This window comes from Myxine glutinosa, chromosome 1 (assembly GCF_964187855.1).
Source record: "Myxine glutinosa chromosome 1, kmMyxGlut1.1, whole genome shotgun sequence".
In the NCBI taxonomy this organism is placed as follows: Eukaryota; Metazoa; Chordata; class Myxini; order Myxiniformes; family Myxinidae; genus Myxine; species Myxine glutinosa.
The window spans coordinates 249,973,935-249,993,630 of NC_136261.1; the positions used below are offsets into that span (position 1 = coordinate 249,973,935).

General features: G+C 60.1%; 1 protein-coding gene across 2 annotated transcripts; it reads right to left on the reverse strand.

Annotated features, from left to right (window-relative positions):
• Positions 1 to 209: 209 nt before the first annotated feature.
• LOC137419388 (protein FAM200C-like) lies at positions 210 to 13,702 on the reverse strand. Of its 2 annotated transcripts, none has more exons than XM_068105463.2 (2): positions 13,590 to 13,702; positions 210 to 2,089 (listed from the first exon to the last, which is right to left on the reverse strand). In XM_068105463.2, the coding sequence occupies exon 2, from the start codon at positions 2,071 to 2,073 to the stop codon at positions 466 to 468; it is 1,608 nt and encodes a 535-aa protein (XP_067961564.2). In that variant the 5' UTR covers positions 2,074 to 2,089; positions 13,590 to 13,702; the 3' UTR covers positions 210 to 465. The 2 variants fall into 2 exon arrangements, with proteins under 2 accessions (XP_067961564.2, XP_078627116.1); XM_078770990.1 differs by having other exon boundaries at positions 13,486 to 13,678.
• Between the last annotated feature and the right edge of the window lie 5,994 nt (positions 13,703 to 19,696).

Consider the following 19,696-nt stretch of genomic DNA (forward strand, 5'->3'; position numbering starts at 1 on the left):
AACTCTAGGACCGTTTCTATAGAACAACTTTCCTATAGAACAGTGTTTCCCTAACTTTATCCCCCCACAAACCCCCTGTGGATGTCAGAGGTGTCCACGAACCCCCAACCTTTCGAGACACGATCTGAGTTATTATTATACTATAATACGCATAACAGTGCTTCGTAAAAGATCAAGTTCATAGTGTAATATTGTAATGAAAAAAAACAAGAGATGAACAAATATTTATTCGGAAACTTCAAGATCAGATCACGAATTGTATCACGCATCGATCACCCATCACACACGATGAGACGGATGCTCCTGTTTTTCCTCCACGAGGCGTTTGATCCTCGGAGCTGTCTTGGAGAGGGCCACCCTCATGTCGGGGCCGACATCAAGGCGTGCCCGCAGCTTTGTTTTCATGACGACCAACGCGGAGAACCCGGCTTCGCAGAGGTAGGTCGTGACGAAAGGCAGTGTCATTCAGAGCGCTTTCGCCGCTAGATTGGGGAAGGCCTCGTAGTTGCTTGCCCAAAACTCCGAGGGACTGGCGACGGTGGAGAACTGCATTTTCAGGCGGCCAGAGGCCTTCAGCTCGATCAGATCATCCTTGAGCTCGTTGTCGTCGTCGATGTCGTCAATTAGAATCGTGAAAGGATCTTGTATCCACGGATCGACCGACAGATTCGGAAAGTATCCATCAAAACTGTCAGACAGAGACTTCAGATGACCCTTGATGTCGACGACAAGCGTGGAGCAGAAATCATTCTGAGCGTCGTCATCCGCGAGGATTTGAGCAAGCTCCGGGAAGTTGACGAATGACCGCTTCTCCACGCGGTTGCTCCAAAGCTGCAGCTTTTCTCGAAGCGAGTTGATCCGTTCCGCTGCTTCGACGATCGTGAGGCTGCTCCCTTGAAGTGATATGTTGAGAGCGTTAAGGTGCCCGAAAATGTCACTGATGTACGCAAGCCTCGCGACGAAGACAGGGTCGCCGAAGTAGTCCGCCAAGTCGTTGCCTTTCTCACGCAGGAAAATTTCAATCTCCTGACGCAGCTGGAGGACGCAGTTCAGAATTTGGCCCCGGGATAGCCAACGCACCTCGGTGTAGTACAGAAGATGAGTGTATGCAGCACCGATGTCTTCACAGAAGACCTGGAAGAGGCGGTGGTTGAGAGCCCGAGCGCGGATGAAGTTCACTGCTGTGACAACGATAGCCATTACATCACCGAGCTCCTTGGGGAGCGTCTTGGTCACAAGGGCGTGGCGAGGGAGCACACAGTGTGTCACGATGACGTCGGGGCACTTGTCTTTCACCAGTGCAACGAACCCGGATCGCTTTCCCATCATCGCCGGGGCCCCATCCGTACACAACGATCCGAGCTTCGTCCACTCGATGCCGTTTTCTTCAATGAAATGGTTCACGATATTCATAATGTCCACCGATTTGGTTGTTGTTTTGAGAGGAGAACAGAACAGGAACTCTTCCTTCACAGCAAATCCCGCCAAGTAGCATGCAAAAACCAGCAATTGACTGCAGTTCGCTATGTCAGTGGATTCGTCGAGTTGCAAGCTGAAACGGCAGCGCGATTCCCGGAGTTCTTGTGTGACCTGAGCCACAATATCCTTTGACATGTCTTCAATTCTGCGCTTGATGGTGTTGTTGCACAGGGGAACACTCTTGAGTTTCTTGGCCTCCTCGGGTCCGCAAACCAAGTTCGCCATCACCACGGTGCAGGGCTTTACAAGCGTTTCGCCAATCGTATGAGCCTTTTTGTCTTTTACAATGAGGAGCGCTACTTCGTAGGAGGCTTCAAGGATAGGCTTCGTCGACGGTTGGAACACGTGCCGAGTCAAGCTACCATTCGCCATGAAGCGAGCTTTCTTGCTTCGGAACACGTCTTCAGAGTCGTTCTGATGAGTCGGATGGGTGCTGGCGAGGTGGGCTTTTAGCTTCGATGGCTTCATCGACGCCTCCGCCAGCACTTTGTAACACAGAACGCATTGCGGACGTTCAGTCCCATCCTTCTCCACAAACTTCATGAACCCCCACTTGATGTATGAATCATCGTATTTGCGCTTCTTAGACATCATGGATCGCGGTCTGAATCTGTGAAAAAAAATAAAAAATATATGATGTTGATATAAATTATATGATATATCAGATTTTATTTCAACAAAAAGTACTCTAGTTTTGACTTTCAGAAATGTCTCATGAACCCCCTGGGATGGACTCACGCACCCCCTGGGGGTTCATGCACCCCAGTTAGGGAACCCCTGTATAGAACATGTTTTCTATACATAGTATAGAACATGTTTTCTATAGAATCCTGAAGAGCACTTTCTATACAATCTTATAGAGCGGTTTCTATAGAATCCTATAGGATCGTTCTTTAGAATCCTATAGACCTGTTTAAATAGAACCCTATCGAATGGCTTCTATAGAAAGGCAGAAAATCCTATAGAATTAATTTCTATAGAACCCTTTAGAACTGTTTTCTATAGAATACTGTTCTAAATAACTTTTCTAGAGGACAAAAGTGCATAGACTACTAGAGATTAAATACTTTGAATTTTGATCAGGACACTTTTACACGGTTTCTTCGGGAATCCCACGGTAAAGGCTAGCTAGCACGGAGGATATAAATAGAGAACTAAAGCGCGGTGTTACGCGCGCTGCTTGTAAGCAAGGAGGAAGCGGACAACGCGGTAATTTGTAAGAGTCTTTATTCAAGAGCTCACTGTAACACAGCTGCTCAGGGCTGCGCGCCCCATGTATATCGTGAGGCCACGCCTCTCTCCCGGGCGTGGCCCACCCCCACTTGGTGTGCGGGGTGATGTCACCACGTCAGTGCTTTCGTGTCCGCCACACGCGCCCCCCCAGAATCCCTTCGCACCTGAAGGGTCAGTTTGCGGGGCAAACGGATGACCCGGCCGAAGCGCCCCCTGGCGACTGGCGGCGTCTGGGATGCAGGGATGCCATCTGGGATGCCTCCGGCTACCCCTGGGATGGGTGCAGGACCGGGGGGCGGCGTGGCGGCGGGGCTGGGCGGTGCCGGGGGTCCACCCGCAGGGGGGCGACCCCGACGCGGGGGTTGGGCCACTGGCGGTGGATGGTCCACGTCAAGGTGGGCCGGCTTGAGGCGGTCCACAGAAACGCGGTCAGGAGTACCGCCAATGTCCAGGGTGAAGTGCTTCACCCCGGTCTCCAGCACGCGGAAAGGCCCGTCATACGGGGGCCGCAGTGGTGTCCGGTGGGCTTCGTGGCGGACGAAGACGTACTCCGCCGTGCGAAGCTCCGGGGCGACGTGCGTCGGTGGATGCCCGTGGCGTGCCGTTGGCACCGGGGCGAACCTCTGGGCGGTCTTCTGCAGAGCGGAGCGCTGCTGTGCCGCGGACCATGGTGCCGTGGAGTCGGGGAGGAACTCGCCCGGCACCCGCAGCGGTTGCCCGAAGACCAACTCCGCCGCGGATGCGCGCAGGTCCTCCTTGGGCGCCGTCCGGAGGCCCAGCAGGACCCAGTGGAGCTTGTCGACCCAGCCGCCGTCGCGGACGGTGGCCCGGAGCGCGGCCTTCAATGAGCGGTGAAATCGCTCACACAGGCCGTTAGCCTGGGGGTGGTAGGCCGTGGTTCGGTGCAGCCAGACCCCGAGCCCCTGCGCGACCGCCCCCCAGAGCTCCGAGGTGAACTGGGGGCCGCGGTCGGACGAGATGTCTGAGGGGGCGCCGAACCGGGCGACCCAGGTGGCAATGAAAGCCTGCGCGACGTCCGCCGCCGTCGTCGACGCCAAGGGCACGGCCTCCGGCCACCGGGTGGTGCGGTCCACCATGGTGAGGATGTGGGTGAAACCCCGCGAGGGGGGCAGAGGTCCCACGAGGTCCACGTGGACGTGGTCAAACCGGCGTTCCGGCACCGTAAACGGGGCCAACGGGGCCTGGGTGTGCCGGTGCACCTTGGCGCGCTGGCACGCGAGGCACGTCCTGGCCCAGCCACGGACGGCCTTCCGGAGGCCATGCCAGACGAATTTGTCGGCGATCAACCTTTGGGAGGCCCTCGCACCCGGGTGGGACAGGCCGTGGATGGCGTCAAACACCTGGCGCTGCCAGCCCGCGGGCACAATGGGGCGATGCTGCCCGAGGGAGACGTCGCACAAGAGGGCCGCGCCCGCGCCGTCGAACGGCACCTCAGTGACGCGGAGGCCCGTGACGGCGGTCCGCAAGGCCTGGACGTCGGAGTCAGTGGCCTGGTCCGCTGCCATTCGGGCATAGTCGATGCCGAGGTGGACTGCGTGGGCGACGGCCCGGGAAAGGCAATCCGCCACCGGGTTGTCCTTCCCCGCAAACGTGCCGGATATCCGTCGTGTACTCGGACACGGCCGAGAGGTGACGCTGCTGCCGGGCCGACCACGGCTCGGTGACCTTGCCCATCGCGAAGATCAGCGGCTTGTGGTCGACGAAGGCCGTGAACGCACGGCCCTCGAGCAGATGGCGGAAGTGCCTGACTGCCAAGTGAAGCCCGAGCAACTCGCGGTCGAAGGTACTGTAACGGCGTTCGGGCGGGCGAAGCTGCCGGCTAAAGAACGCCAGCGGTTGCCAAGCTCCACGCACCCATTGCTCGTGCACCGCGCCCACCGCGTAGTCCGAGGCGTCAGTGGTGGAGGGCGATCGGTGCATCGGGCGCCGGGTGCGCGAGGATGGTGGCGTTAGCCAAGGCGAGCTTCGCGCCCATGAACGCCGTGTCCATCTGCTTGGTCCAGGTAACGTCGCCTTTGCCCGGCTTACCTCGGAGAGCTTCGTGCAGGGGGTGCAGGACCTGGGCGATACGGGGCAGGAACCGATGGTAAAAGTTCACCATGCCCAGGAACTCCTGAAGCCCCCTGATCGTGCGGGGGCACGGAAACCCCTTCACTGCCTCCACCTTGGCCGGCAGGGGGACGGCTCCGTGCCTGGTGATGCGGTGCCTCAGAAAATCGATTTCGGCGACGCCGAACCGGCACTTTGCGGGGTTCACAATCAGGCCATGCTGGCCCAGGCGTTCGAAGAGCGTGCGGAGGTGGTGTAGGTGCTCTTCGCGGGACGTGATGGCGACGAGGATATCGTCCAGGTAGACGTATACAAAATCCAAGTCGCGCAGGACGCTGTCCATCAGCCGCTGGAATGCCTGAGCCGCATTCTTCAGACCGAAGGGCATCCGCAGGAATTCGAAGAGTCCAAACAGCGTGATGACCGCCGTCTTTGGGACGTCCTCCGGCCTGACGGGGACCTGATGGTAGCCGCGTATGAGGTACACCTTCGAGAAGAAGGACATGCCCGCCAAATGGGCGGAAAAGTCCTGAATGTGGGGGACGGGGTAGCGGTCGGGGGTGGTGGTGTCATTGAGACGGCGATAGTCCCCGCACGGTCGCCATCCCCTGCCGGGCTTCGGCACGATGTGCAGCGGCGACGCCCAAGCACTCTCCGAGCGCCGAACGATGCTGAGTCGCTCCAGGGTAGCGAAACCCGCTTTTGCTCCCGCCAGCTTCATCGGATCGAGGCGGCGTGCCCGGGCGTAGACCGGTGGCCCGACGGTGGGGATGTGATGGGCCACCCCGTGCTTGACGGCCCCCACCGAGAAGGTGGGCTGCGTGAGGGCCGGGAAACCGGCGAGGAGGCGGGTGAATTCGTCCGCTGCCGGAAGCGTACAGATCAACGTGGCCGGAACCGAACCGTTCAGCAAGCCGCTTGGCAAGCCGCTCAGTGAGCCGCTCAGTGAGCTGCTCGACGAGCTGGGCAGCGCACAAGCGAGCGAGCTGAACATCTCGGCCTGGACAAGACGTCTGTGCTTTACGTCGACCAGGAGCCCATTGGCGCACAGGAAGTCTGCGCCAAGCAATGCCATGGGCACGTCGGTGGTGACGAACGACCATCGGAAAACCTGCCCTCCGAACCGCAGAGAGAGGCAGCGTTTTCCGTACGTACGGATGGGCGTCCCATTCGCGGCAAGCAGCGTGGGGCCCCCGCCCGTGGCGTGCTTGTCCGACGTACCGGCAGGAACGACACTCACCTGCGCTCCCGTGTCGCACAGGTAATGGCGCCCGGATAAGGTGTCCGTTATGAACAGCAGGCTGCTCGAACGGCCGGCGCTCATTGCCACTATCGAGCGCCGGCCCGGGCGTTTCCCGACCTGTTGAAGGAGCATGGCGGATGACACTGTCGAGCCTCGTGGCCGAACTTGGCGTGGAACCAGCACCAGGTGGTGGAGCTGGAGGAGTGCGGCTGGCTCCGCCAGGCCGGTGGAGCCGGCGGTTTTCCCCGCGGTGGCAGTTATCACCGCGGCGGTGGGCGGGGCGTGGCGGCGGTCACGAGGTGCGTATCAGCATGCTGCGTATGCTGTATAAGCTGATGCTGTGGATCAGCATCATCAGCAGCATCAGCCTCGAGGTCCGTGACGGCCGCAAAGTACCTGTCCGCCTCGGCGGCCAATGCTCGGGGTTCCGTTAGCACGGTCCCGGCCAACGCGAGGCGTACCTGTGCTGGAAGTTGGCGACGGAAAAGCGCCCGGAATAGAGAACCAGGGGCTTCGTCGCCCAACAGCGACAGCATATGGTCCATTCGGACCGACGGGCGCGTGTCGCCGAGCTCAGGGAGATCCAGGAGGCGGTCGGCCCGTACGTCCTCCATGAGGCCGAACGTAGCTAGGAGCAGCCGCTTGAGTGCCTCGTACTTGTGGCCGTCCGGTGGGTGGCGAAGGACGGACACAACTCGAGCGGCCGTGCCGGGCCCGAGGGAGGCGACGGCGTGGCAGTAGCACGTGTCGTCGCTGGTGAGGCGCCGAAGCTGAAACTGGGCTTCGGCTTGGACGAACCAAACTTCGGCCTGGGCCTCCCAAAATTCGGGAAGTTTAACCGACATCGCGTTGTTGGCCATGGCAATGGCGTCGTGTTTGGAAGGATCGCTACGGCAGATCCAACGTCGAGGTCACCAGTAAAGCGCGGTGTTACGCGCGCTGCTTGTAAGCAAGGAGGAAGCGGACAACGCGGTAATTTGTAAGAGTCTTTATTCAAGAGCTCACTGTAACACTGAGCTGCTCAGGGCTGCGCGCCCCGTGTATATCGTGAGGCCACGCCTCTCTCCCGGGCGTAGCCCACCCCCACTTGGTGTGCGGGGTGATGTCACCACGTCAGTGCTTTCGTGTCCGCCACAGAACAATGAATCTAGGAAAGGGGCCGTGATCAAACGGTTCGGACAGGACGAGACACTAAACTCCCTTTTGGCACATTTAATGAAACAAGGCAACGATGGCAGCAATCAACTCCCTCACACGAGCCATCAGCAAGAAGCAGTAAGTCTCCTCCCTTTCCGGTGCAAATCATAAAATAAAAAAGAAAGAATTACAGGCTCGCACTACACCAACATGGCATCAACATATTGCAAGAAAACATTCATAAGCAAAGGAGGAACCATTCACGTATATCGTACGCATAGTATCAGAGACTTTCTAACAGCCACCCCCCCCCCTCCCCCATTTGTGGAATAAATTTATAAAAAATGGAAAGTCTTTCAGTCCATTCATCCCTCACCCATCATCCTCAAGCTTCGAAAGCCGGATCTATTTAGCAAGTGGTCGAACATAGTTCTTGCCACGAACTTGAATGCTGGCAGTTCGAGCTCGGCCATCTGAGCCCGGAAAAATGCCACGAGCCATCAAACCATCACCGAGCCATCTAAACGAACCATCTAAACGAGCCATCTAATGTTAAAAACGAGCCATCACCTTTCCAAACAAAGTCATCAAGTGTGTATCAATATGCCTATAAAAGTCACTTTTGTGAACTAGAAAACCCATATGTACAAGAAGTCATATGACAATACACATGGTAACTCTTTAGAAATTGAGATTTCTGTACAAATGTAATGACTTTATTTTCTGTAGAATTTCAATCTGATTCTATAGGATACAAACTCTTTCTTGAAGAATTTTAATCTATAGAACAGGAGTCCTCTTTTATAGAACACCATTTTATAGACCACCATTGCTGTCCGATAGAACAGGAGTGTTGTCCTATAAACAACATTTCTGTCCTATAGAACAGAGTCCTCTTCTATAGAACACCGTTTCTGTCCTATAGAACGCCATTTTTGTCCTGTAGAACTACGGTGCTGTTCTATAGAAATAAATTGTTCCATAGAGATTTCTATAGAAGTCTATTGGTTCCTTTAGATATTCTATAGAACATTTTTAGCAGGGATTAAAAGTACATATGTATGTAAAAGTATATATCAATTATTACAGGTAGATAATGGGACAGATCCCCGTTCATGAAAGCAAGCGAGTGGATCGCTGAGACTGGGGATCTGGGTTAAGGGGTGGGAGAAGCGACAACACCAAATGCGACATAAACACAGATGGGCGCACGAAGTAGAAGGGCATGCATGGTCATCCCGACCCACTATGACGATTTGGACAATTGGACCGCACCACAGGTTCCGACCTGCTCACTCTCCAACTACCTCGCCAGTGAGTGCTCCATAATACGACCTTAGTACAAGTCTTTTTATGATTCAATATATTGTAGCGGCTGCCGCTGGGGTTTCACAATCGCCTTGCACCTATCAAGGACGCGGAGCGATCACCATGCCGGGCTCGTCCAGGACGCCCGGGCAGGCCCGCGCTCAACTTGCCAGGCCTCGGTCGGGACGCCCGGGCATGCCCGGGCATGCCCGGGCAGGCTCGCCCTCAACTTGCCAGGCCGCAGCCAGGACGCTGGGCCACGCCCCCTGGCGCCGGGCCTGGGCAAACCCCCTGGGTTAATAGATATATATTGCTGACCGATAAACGGGTTTTCAGAGTGCCTGAGTGTTTGATTTCAATAAAGCAACTCAGATGAATTCCAGCTTTTTGTCGCGTCCATTCTTCTGATCGACGTGGGAGCCCCAGCTCCTTCATTGGTGACCTATCGACATGGACACGGCAGTCGCCCTTAAACTGCCTACCTTCTGGGAGGCTCACGCTGCGGTTTGGTTCGCACAGGCGGAGTCCCTGTTCGCCCTGCGAGGCATCACGGCCGACGACACCCGCTTCCACCATGTGGTAGCTGCGCTCGGGTCGGCTACCGCAGCCCGTGCCCTGAGCCTCCTCGAAAGCCCGCCAGCCGCTGACAAATACGGCGCGATTAAGCAGCTTCTCCTCGATGCTTTCGCCCTCCCATCGGCGGAACGCGCACGGCGCCTGCTCGAACTGCCTGAGCTCGGCGACACGCGCCCTTCCGAGCGAATGGACTACATGCTTTCACTGCTCGGCGAGCACTCTCCGGCATTCCTGTTCCGGGAGCTGTTCCTCCGTCAGCTGCCTAACCCGGTACGCCTCGCCCTGGCAAGCACGACGATCACAGATCCCCGGGCCCTTGCCAGAGAAGCCGACAAGATCTCCGCTGCAGGACGGCGCATCGCAGCGGCGACATGGGACCCACCGCCGTCCGACGCAACAACCATGGCGCCCGAGCACCCGGCACGGTCGACGGCCGAACTGCCGACGCAATTGGCGGCCGCTCTACCGTGCCGACCACCTCCACCCGACCAAGCGTGGTGTTACTATCATGCCAGGTTCGGACAAAAGGCCCGGACATGCCGACCCCCGTGCACCTTCGGCAGGCCGGGAAACGGCCGGGCCGGCGTTCATTACCAGCCATGAGCGCCGGCCATACGGGCAACTTACTGTTCATCACGGATACAGCGTCCGGACGGCGCTTCCTGTGCGACACCGGCGCCCAACTGAGTGTCATACCCGCCTCTGACCAGGACAGGCAATCCGCGGTTTGCGGCCCCTCCTTAGTTGCGGCCAACGGATCGACTATCCGCACCTTCGGCCCGCGCAACGTCACCCTCTGCTTCGGCGGCCAACGCTTTGCTTGGACGTTTGTAACCGCCAACGTGCCCGTGGCTCTGCTAGGCGCCGACTTCCTCTGCGCACACGGACTGCTGGTGGACGTCCAACGGCGTCGTTTAATCAACGCTGAAACCTTCAGCTCCCTGGTATGCACATTGAGCAGCTCCGCGCCGACCGAGCTGGCATGCACCGTCCCGGCGGCGAACGAGTTTGCTCGCCTGCTCACGGAGTTCCCGGCCCTCACGCGGCCGACGTTTTCGGCCGTCGCAGTACGGCATGGGATCGAGCACCACATACCAACCACGGGCCCGCCGGTCTACGCCAGGGCCCGCCGCCTCGACCCAGCCAAGCTCGCCGTAGCGAAGGCCGAATTCGACGCGTTGGAGCACCTCGGCATCGTGCGGCGCTCCGATAGCGCGTGGGCCTCGCCACTGCACATCGTGCCAAAGCCGGGGGGTGGATGGCGCCCGTGTGGCGACTACCGCCGTCTGAATGACGCTACCACCCCCGACAGGTACCCGATCCCGCATATCCAAGACTTCTCCGCCCGTCTGGCGGGACGGGTCATTTTTTCGAAAATTGATCTCATACGGGGATATCACCAGGTACCTGTCAGGGCGGCCGACGTCCCTAAAACGGCAGTCATCACGCCGTTCGGCTTATTCGAATTCTTGCGGATGCCGTTTGGTCTCAAGAACGCGGCTCAGGCGTTCCAGCGCTTGATGGACGGCGTGCTGCGTGACCTGCCGTTCCTTTTCGTTTACCTGGACGACATCCTCGTCGCCAGCACGTCCCGGGCCGAGCACCTCCTCCACCTCCGAACACTGTTCGAGCGCCTCAGCGAGCACGGCCTCATCGTCAACCCGGCCAAATGCCACTTCGGCACGACGGCCGTTGATTTTTTGGGCCACCACATCACCAAGAACGGGGCCGTGCCGCTGCCAACCAAGGTCGAGGCCATCACCACGTTCCCGCATCCCCGCACCATAAAGGCCCTGCAGGAATTCCTGGGAATGGTGAATTTTTATCACCGCTTCGTGCCCCGCGCTGCTCACCTCATGCGGCCCCTCTATGAAGCCCTCCGAGGCAAGCCGGCCAAGCACGACATCGTCTGGTCCGCAGCAATGGATGCGGCCTTCCAAAGCTCAAAGCGGGCCCTCGCCGACGCAACACTGCTCGCTCACCCGGTGCTCAACGCTCCCATCGCCCTCACCACGGATGCCTCCGACTACGCGGTGGGCGCCGTCCATGAGCAAAGGGTGAACGGGGTTTGGCAGCCACTCGCTTTTTTCAGCCGGCAGCTCCGGCCGAACGAGCTCAAATACAGCACGTTTGACCGGGAGCTCCTCGGTCTACACCTGGCCGTCCGCCATTTCCGCCACCTCCTGGAGGGCCGACCTTTCACGGCGTTCGTCGACCACAAGCCGTTGATTTACGCCATGGCCAAGGTCACGGAGCCATGGTCGGCCCGCCAACAGCGCCACCTCTCCGCCGTGTCGGAGTTTACCACGGACATCCGGCACGTCGCCGGCAAAAACAACGCCGTGGCCGACTGTCTGTCCCGGGCCAGCGCGAACGCGGTCCACCTGGGCGTGGATTTTGCGCTTATGGCGGCGGACCAAACCACCGACACCACGGTGCAAGCCCTCCGGGCGGCGGACACGGGCCTCCGCCTGGCCGACATCCCCTGCGCGGACACTGTCCTGCTCTGCGACGTCTCCCAAGGCCAGCCTCGCCCCATCGTGCCCGTCACCTGGCAACGCCGCATCTTCGCCTCCCTCCACGGCCTTTCCCACCCGGGCCGGAAAGCTTCCCAGAAGCTGGTGTCGGCGCGTTTCGTCTGGCACGGCCTTCGTCGGGACGTCCGCGATTGGACCAGCGCCTGCACGGCCTGCCAACGGGCCAAGGTCCACCGACACACCCAGGCCCCGCTGGCACCTTTCACCGTGCCCGAACGACGTTTCGACCACGTCAACGTGGATCTGGTGGGCCCCCTCCCCCCGTCACGGGGGTTCACACACCTGCTCACCATGGTGGACAGGACCACCAGGTGGCCGGAGGCCGTTCCCCTCGTCTCCACCACCACCGCCGACGTGGCGCAGGCTTTCATCGCCACCTGGGTCGCCCGCTTCGGCGCACCGGCGGACATCTCGTCAGACCGCGGACCACAGTTCACCTCCGAGCTGTGGGGCACGGTCGCCCGCAACCTGGGGGTCAAGCTCCACCGTACTACGGCCTACCACCCCCAAGCAAACGGGTTGTGCGAGCGATTCCACCGCTCCATGAAGGCCGCGCTCATGGCCGGCCTTCAAGACGGCGGTTGGGCCGACCGGCTGCCGTGGGTCCTTTTGGGCCTTCGCACGGCCCCCAAGGAGGACCTCCAGGCATCCACCGCCGAGCTGGTCTATGGCCAGGTGCTACGCGTCCCGGGCGAATTCGTGCCCGACGCTACCAGTCCCTGGTCCGCAGCTCACCAGCGCTCAGACCTCCAGGAGGCCACCCGACGGTTTGCCCCCGTGCCGACATCCCACCACGGTGACCCCCGGTCCTACGTCCCCCCAGCACTCCGCACAGCGGAGTATGTTTTTGTGCGTCACGACGCACATCGGTGGCCACTCCAGCCGCCGTACGACGGGCCCTTCCGGGTGCTGCGACGGGACGACAAGTCGTTCGTCATCGACATCGGCGGCAGGTCGGACCGGATTGCAGTGGACCGCCTCAAGCCGGCGCACGTGGACGTCGACCACCCACCACGGGTGGCCCTTCCGCCGCGGCGAGGCCGCCCCCCGTCCACGGGGCCCCCCACTCGACCGCCCACCACCTCACCGGACCCCCTCCCACGACCCGCCAGGGGTCGCTTCGGCCGGGTCATCAGGACCCCCCTCAAGTTGACCCTGCCGGTGCAAGTCGATTCTGGGGGGACGTGTGTAGCGGCTGCCGCTGGGGTTTCACAATCGCCTTGCACCTATCAAGGACGCGGAGCGATCACCATGCCGGGCTCGTCCAGGACGCCCGGGCAGGCCCGCGCTCAACTTGCCAGGCCTCGGTCGGGACGCCCGGGCATGCCCGGGCATGCCCGGGCAGGCTCGCCCTCAACTTGCCAGGCCGCAGCCAGGACGCTGGGCCACGCCCCCTGGCGCCGGGCCTGGGCAAACCCCCTGGGTTAATAGATATATATTGCTGACCGATAAACGGGTTTTCAGAGTGCCTGAGTGTTTGATTTCAATAAAGCAACTCAGATGAATTCCAGCTTTTTGTCGCGTCCATTCTTCTGATCGACGTGGGAGCCCCAGCTCCTTCAATATTAAGATTATATATGGCATCATACTCTGCCACACAGTGCTAGCACTGCCGAAGCAGTTTCTTAGCAATGGTTACATTGGGTGGTTTAACTCTTCATCGTTGAAGGCACCGAATCCCATTAACCAACGTTAATCTTCTCCACGCACCGTGCCAAATGCCCTGGTAGGCTACACGTGCGCCATGAACTCTGGTGTGCGCTCCGCACATATCTATCGGCAAGATATCGAGTCTCATGGTTTACATACTAGTGAGATACCCGTGATATGCACGGGTGAGAGGCCAGAAACAAACAGGCAATGCAGATACGGCGAATGCTAAAGCATGAAACCAATAAATACCACGTTCCTGTAGCACCCTCAGTCGCACGTCAGACATGGACAGCAAGTTCGTGAAGGACTTCCATGAAAAATGTACCCGTTCGCAAACAAACGGGTATGTTCACCTGTAGAAACATCAATCGTGGGTCTGTGGCAAATCTGCAAATGGCGATCCGCGAAGTTCACGTTCAGAAAATAGAAACCATCATGGCATGTCGTCATTTACTTGAAGCCGATAACTCTTTTTTCATTCCAAACAACATAATTCCAATCACCACGGTCCCACAAATTAATCACAAAATAAACTTTTAACAACATTGTTAATGTTTCACTTCATTGTAAAAACTACCAAGTCAACAGATAAAAGGATTTTGAGCCGATAGGTGTTACGGCCTTGGCAAGATTGATGGACACAGCGATCTGTTGGCTTATACACTGCCCAAATAGCTATGTGGCATTCTCTCTTGTAGAGATTATACTCACGTCGTTTGTACTTTGGCTGAGGTCATTATTTACTTTTAATGATGTCTATATACAAATTAAAAGAAGATAATTGGTTTTGGGTCGTCCTTTGCGCATATCTCGTGGGATTGTGAGTTGGAGAGAAGACCGTGAAGGCGGTGAGGGGGTTGGCATTCTCTCAAGCAGGGAGTCAACCCATGTCCTTATAAAAGGTCTTTGTTCGACGTCACCGAGTCCGATCGGTGCAGCCGTTTGTGCGGCACCCGGGAAAATAACGTTATGCGGGAGTCCAAACCTGAAAATGCTGGAGGCTATAGCTGAAATCGGAAAAACAATATACTGAAGGAGCTGCGCTCCAACGCGAGTCGAAAGAATTGACGCGACCAAAGACGGAATTCGTCCGAGTTGCTTTATTGAAACAAAACAGCTCCGGTATTCTGACAAGCCCGTTTATCGGGCAGCAATATATATACACATTTATGCCGGGGCGTTTGCCCGGGAAAACCGAGACCGGGCATGCCCGGGTGTCAAGGGTGAGTCCTGGAAAGGCGAGTCTGGACATGCCCGGGCGTCCTGGGCGTAGCCTGGCAAGTCGAGGCTGGGCGTGCCCGAGCGCTCTGGGCGAGCCCTGGAAAGGCGAGAGCGGGCATGCCCGGACGCTCTGGGCGAGCCCTGGAAAGGCGAGTCTGGACATGCCCGGGCATCCTGGACGCGGCCTGGCAAGTCGAGGCTGGGCGTGCCCGGTCGCTCTGGGCGAGCCCTGGAAAGGCGAGAGCGGGCATGCCCGGGAAAGACGAGACCGGGCGTGCCCGGGAGGTTCGGGCGTGCCCGGGAACAGCGAGTCCGGGCATGCCCAGGAGAGGCGCGTCTGGGCGCGTCCGGACGAGCCCGGCATGGCGATCGCGCCCTGGCCACGTCCTGGCAGGTGCAAGGCGATTGTGTACATTCAGCGGGAACCGCTACACACGCCCCTCCAGAATCGACCTGCACCAGCAGGGTCAATTTAAGGGGGGTCCGGATGACCCGGCCGAAGCGACCCCTGGAGGGTCGTGGGGGGGGGGGGGTCCGATCCGGTGGTGGGTGGTTGAGCGGGGGGAACTGTGGACGGGGGGCGGCCTCGCCGCAGAGGAAGGGCCAACCGTGGTGGTCGGTCGACGTCCACGTGCGCCGGTTTGAGGCGGTCCACAGAGATCCGGTCCAACCGGCCGCCGACGTCGACGACGAAGGACTTGTCGCCCCGTCGCAGGACCCGGAAGGGCCCGTCGTACGGCGGCCGGAGTGGCCCCCGGTGCGCGTCGTGACGCACAAAGACGTACTCCGCTGTGCGAAGCGCCGGGGGGACATAGGACTGGGGGCCACCGTGGCGGGACGTTGGCACGGGGGCAAACCGTCGGGCGACCTCCTGGAGGTCCGAGCGCTGGTGTGCGGCGGACCAGGGACTGGTAGCGTCGGGCATGAACTCGCCCGGAACGCGGAGCGGCTGGCCGTAGACGAGCTCGGCGGCGGACGCCCGGAGGTCCTCCTTGGGGGCCGTGCGGAGGCCCAAAAGGACCCACGGCAGCCGGTCGGTCCAACCGTCGTCCTGAAGGCCGGCCATGAGTGCGGCCTTCATGGAGCGGTGAAACCGCTCGCACAACCCGTTGGCTTGGGGGTGGTAGGCCGTGGTGCGGTGCAGCATGACCCCCAACGAGCGGGCGACCGCGCCCCAAATTTCGGACGTGAACTGTGGGCCGCGTTCGGACGAGATGTCCGCCGGTGCACCGAAGCACGCGACCCAGGTGGCGATGAATGCCTGCGCCACGTCGGCGGTGGTGGTGGAGGTGAGGGGCACGGCCTCCGGCCACCTGGTGGTCCTGTCCACCATGGTGAGCAGGTGGGTGAACCCCCGCGATGGGGGCAGGGGACCCACCAGGTCCACGTGGACGTGGTCGAAACGCCGTGCAGGCATGGTGAAAGGTGCTAGCGGGGCCTGGGTGTGGCGGTGGACCTTGGCCCGCTGGCAGGCCGTGCAGGCGTTGGCCCAGTCGCGGACGTTCCGTCGAAGGCCGTGCCAGACGAAACGCGCCGACACCAGCTTCTGAGAAGCTTTCCGGCCCGGGTGAGAAAGGCCGTGGATGGAGGCGAAGATGCGGCCCTGCCAGGAAACGGGCACGATGGGGCGAGGCTGGCCCTGGGACACGTCGCAGAGCAGGACGGTGCCCGCGAAGGGGATGTCGGCCAGGCGGAGGCCCGTGTCCGCCACCCGGAAGGCCTGCACCGAGGTGTCGGTGGTCTGGTCGGCCGCCATGAGCGCGAAGTCCACGCCGAGGTGGACCGCGTTCGTGCTGGCCCGAGAAAGACAGTCGGCCACGGCATTGTCTTTGCCGGTGACGTGCTGGATGTCCGTGGTGAATTCCAACACGGCGGAGATGTGGCGCTGCTGGCGGGCCGACCACGGCTCCGTGACTTTGGCCATCGCATACACCAACGGCTTGTGGTCGACGAAAGCCGTGAACGGGCGGCCCTCCAGGAGGTGTCGGAAATGGCGAACGGCCAGGAATAGACCGAGCAGCTCGCGGTTGAACGTGCTGTATTTTAACTCGTTCGGCCGGAGTTGCCGGCTGAAAAAAGCGAGTGGCTGCCAAACCCCATCCACCCATTGTTCATGGACGGCGCCCACCGCGTAGTTGGAGGCGTCCGTAGTGAGGGCGATGGGCGCGTTGAGCACCGGGTGAGCCAGCAGCGTTGCGTCGGCGAGAGCCCGTTTTGCGCTCGCGAAGGCCGCGTCCATGGCCGCGGACCAAATGATGTCATGCTTGGCCGGCTTGCCCCGGAGGGCCTCGTAAAGGGGCCGCATGAGCTGAGCAGCGCAGGGCACGAATCGGTGATAAAAATTCACCATGCCGAGGAACTCTTGTAGGGCCTTGATGGAACGGGGACGCGGGAACGTGGTGATGGCCTCGACCTTGGTCGGCAGCGGCACGGCCCCGGTCTTGGTGATGCGGTGGCCCAAAAAGTCAACGGTCGTCGTGCCGAAGTGGCATTTGGCCGGGTTGACAATTAAGCCGTGCTCGCTGAGGCGACCGAGCAGTGTTCTGAGGTGGAGGAGGTGCTCGGCGCGGGACGTGCTGGCGACGAGGATGTCGTCCAGATAGACGAAAAGAAATGGCAGGTCGCGCAGCACGCCGTCCATTAAGCGCTGGAACGCCTGGGCCGCGTTCTTGAGGCCAAACGGCATCCTCAAAAATTCGAACAGGCCGAACGGCGTGATGACGGCCGTCTTCGGGACGTCGGCCGCCCGGACAGGTACCTGGTGGTATCCCCATATCAGGTCAATTTTGGAAAATATGACCCGTCCCGCCAAACAGGCGGAAAAGTCCTGGATGTGCGGGATCGGGTACCTGTCGGGGGTGGTAGCGTCGTTGAGGCGGCGGTAGTCGCCACACGGGCGCCATCCGCCCCCCGGCTTTGGCACGATGTGCAGTGGTGAGGCCAACGCGCTATTGGAGCGCCGCACGATGCCGAGGTGCTCCAACGCGTCGAACTCGGCCTTTGCCACGGCGAGCTTGGCCGGGTCGAGGCAGCGGGCCCTGGCGTAGACCGGCGGGCCCGTAGTGGGTATGTGGTGCTCGATCCCATGCCGCACTGCGACGGCCGAAAACGTCGGCCGCGTGAGGGCCGGGAATTCCGCGAGCAGGCGAGCGAACTCGTTCGCCGTCGGGAGGGCGCACACTAGTTAGGTCGGCGCGGAGCTGCTCATCGTGCACGCCAGGGAGCTGAAGGTCTCGGCGTTGACAAGGCGACGTCGTTTGACGTCGACCAGCAGCCCGTGCGCGCAGAGGAAGTCGGTGCCCAGCAAAGCCATGGGGACGCAGGCGGTCACAAAGGTCCACTGAAAGCGCTGGCTGCCGAAGCAGAGGGTGACGTCACGCGGGCCGAAAGTGCATATGGCCGAGCCATTAGCAGCGACCAAAGAGGGGCCGCAAACGGCGTCCCGCCTGTCCTGCTCGGAGGCGGGTATGACGCTCAGTTGGGCGCAGGTGTCACAAAGGAAACGCCGCCCAGATGCTTTGTCCCGAATAAAAAGCAAGTTGCCCGAGTGGCCAGCGCTCATGGCTGGGAATGAACGCCGGCCCAGCCGTTTCCTGACTTGCCGAAAGTGCACGGGGGTCGGCACGTCCGAGCCTTGTGTCCGAACCTGGCGTGGTAATAACACCACGCCTGGTCAGGTCGAGGCCCCGGCCGTTTTGTCGGAAGCGGTCGGCGCGGCGTGGCGGCCGCCAGTTGTACCGGCAGTTCGGCCTCCAACCGCACAGGGCGCTCGGGCGTCGCCTCAGATGGCGGCAGGCTCCAGGTAGCCGCGCCGATGTGTTGGCCCGCCGAGGAGATCTTATCGGCTTTCCTGGCGAGGGCGCGGGGATCGGTGATCGACGTGCCAGCCAGGGCAAGGCGTACCGGGTGAGGCAGCTGGCGAAGGAACAGCTCGCGGAACAGAAAATCCGGAGAGTGCTCACCGAGCAACGAGAGCATATAGTCCATGCGCTCGGACGGGCGCGTGTCGCCGAGCTCGGGCAGGTTGAGCAGGCGCCGTGCGCGTGCCGCCGGTGAGAGGGTGAAAGCGTCGAGGAGGAGCGTCTTCAGTGCATCATACTTGTCAGCAGCCGATGGGTGCTCGAGGAGGCTCAGGGCACGGGCCGCGGTGGCGGAACCGAGCGCTGCCATGACGTGGTGGAAGCGGGTGTCGTCCGCGGTGATGCCTCGCAGGGCGAACCGGGAGTCCGCCTGGGCGAACCAAACAGCCGCGTGAGCCTCCCAGAAGGTAGGCAGTTTAAGAATCACTGCCGTGTCCATGTCGGTAGGTCACCAGTGAAGGAGCTGCGCTCCAACACGAGTCGAAAGAATTGACGCGACCAAAGACGGAATTCATCCGAGTTGCTTTATTGAAACAAAACAGCTCAGGTATTCTGACAAGCCCGTTTATCGGGCAGCAATATATATACACATTTATGCCGGGGCGTTTGCCCGGGAAAACCGAGACCGGGCATGCCCGGGTGTCAAGGGCGAGTCCTGGAAAGGCGAGTCTGGACATGCCCGGGCGTCCTGGACGCGGCCTGGCAAGTCGAGGCTGGGCGTGCCCGAGCGCTCTGGGCGAGCCCTGGAAAGGCGAGAGCGGGCATGCCTGGACGCTCTGGGCGAGCCCTGGAAAGGCGAGTCTGGACATGCCCGGGCGTCCTGGACGCGGCCTGGCAAGTCGAAGCTGGGCTTGCCCGGGCGCTCTGGGCGAGCCCTGGAAAGGCGAGAGCGGGCATGCCCATGAAAGACGAGACCGGGCGTGCCCGGGAGGTTCGGGCGTGCCCAGGAACAGCGAGTCCGGGCATGCCCAGGAGAGGCGCGTCTGGGCCAGTCCGGACGAGCCCGGCATGGCGATCGCGCCCTGGCAGGTGCAAGGCGATTGTGTACATTCAGCGGAAACTGCTACAATACCCTATTTGACTCCAGGAGATCTCAGAATTACCCACCCAAAATATCGTTGTGATCGGTTCAGCCGTTTTTGCGGTACTTTCGGACGGATAGACAGACAGACGGACGGACATTTGGTGGATTATAGTAAGATGTGGAATTAAAATCTTTATTAAACTGCTTTAGGCCCCAAGACAGCTTGGTTGAGTTGTAAAAGGGCAGGTGGACTCCTCAAATAAAATCGAGCAGTCTTTTGAAGTCCACCGGTTCCGAAGGCTGAAGCCAGGCTCCAAGAGAAATACTTCTATCCAGATACCTAAAATTAATCATA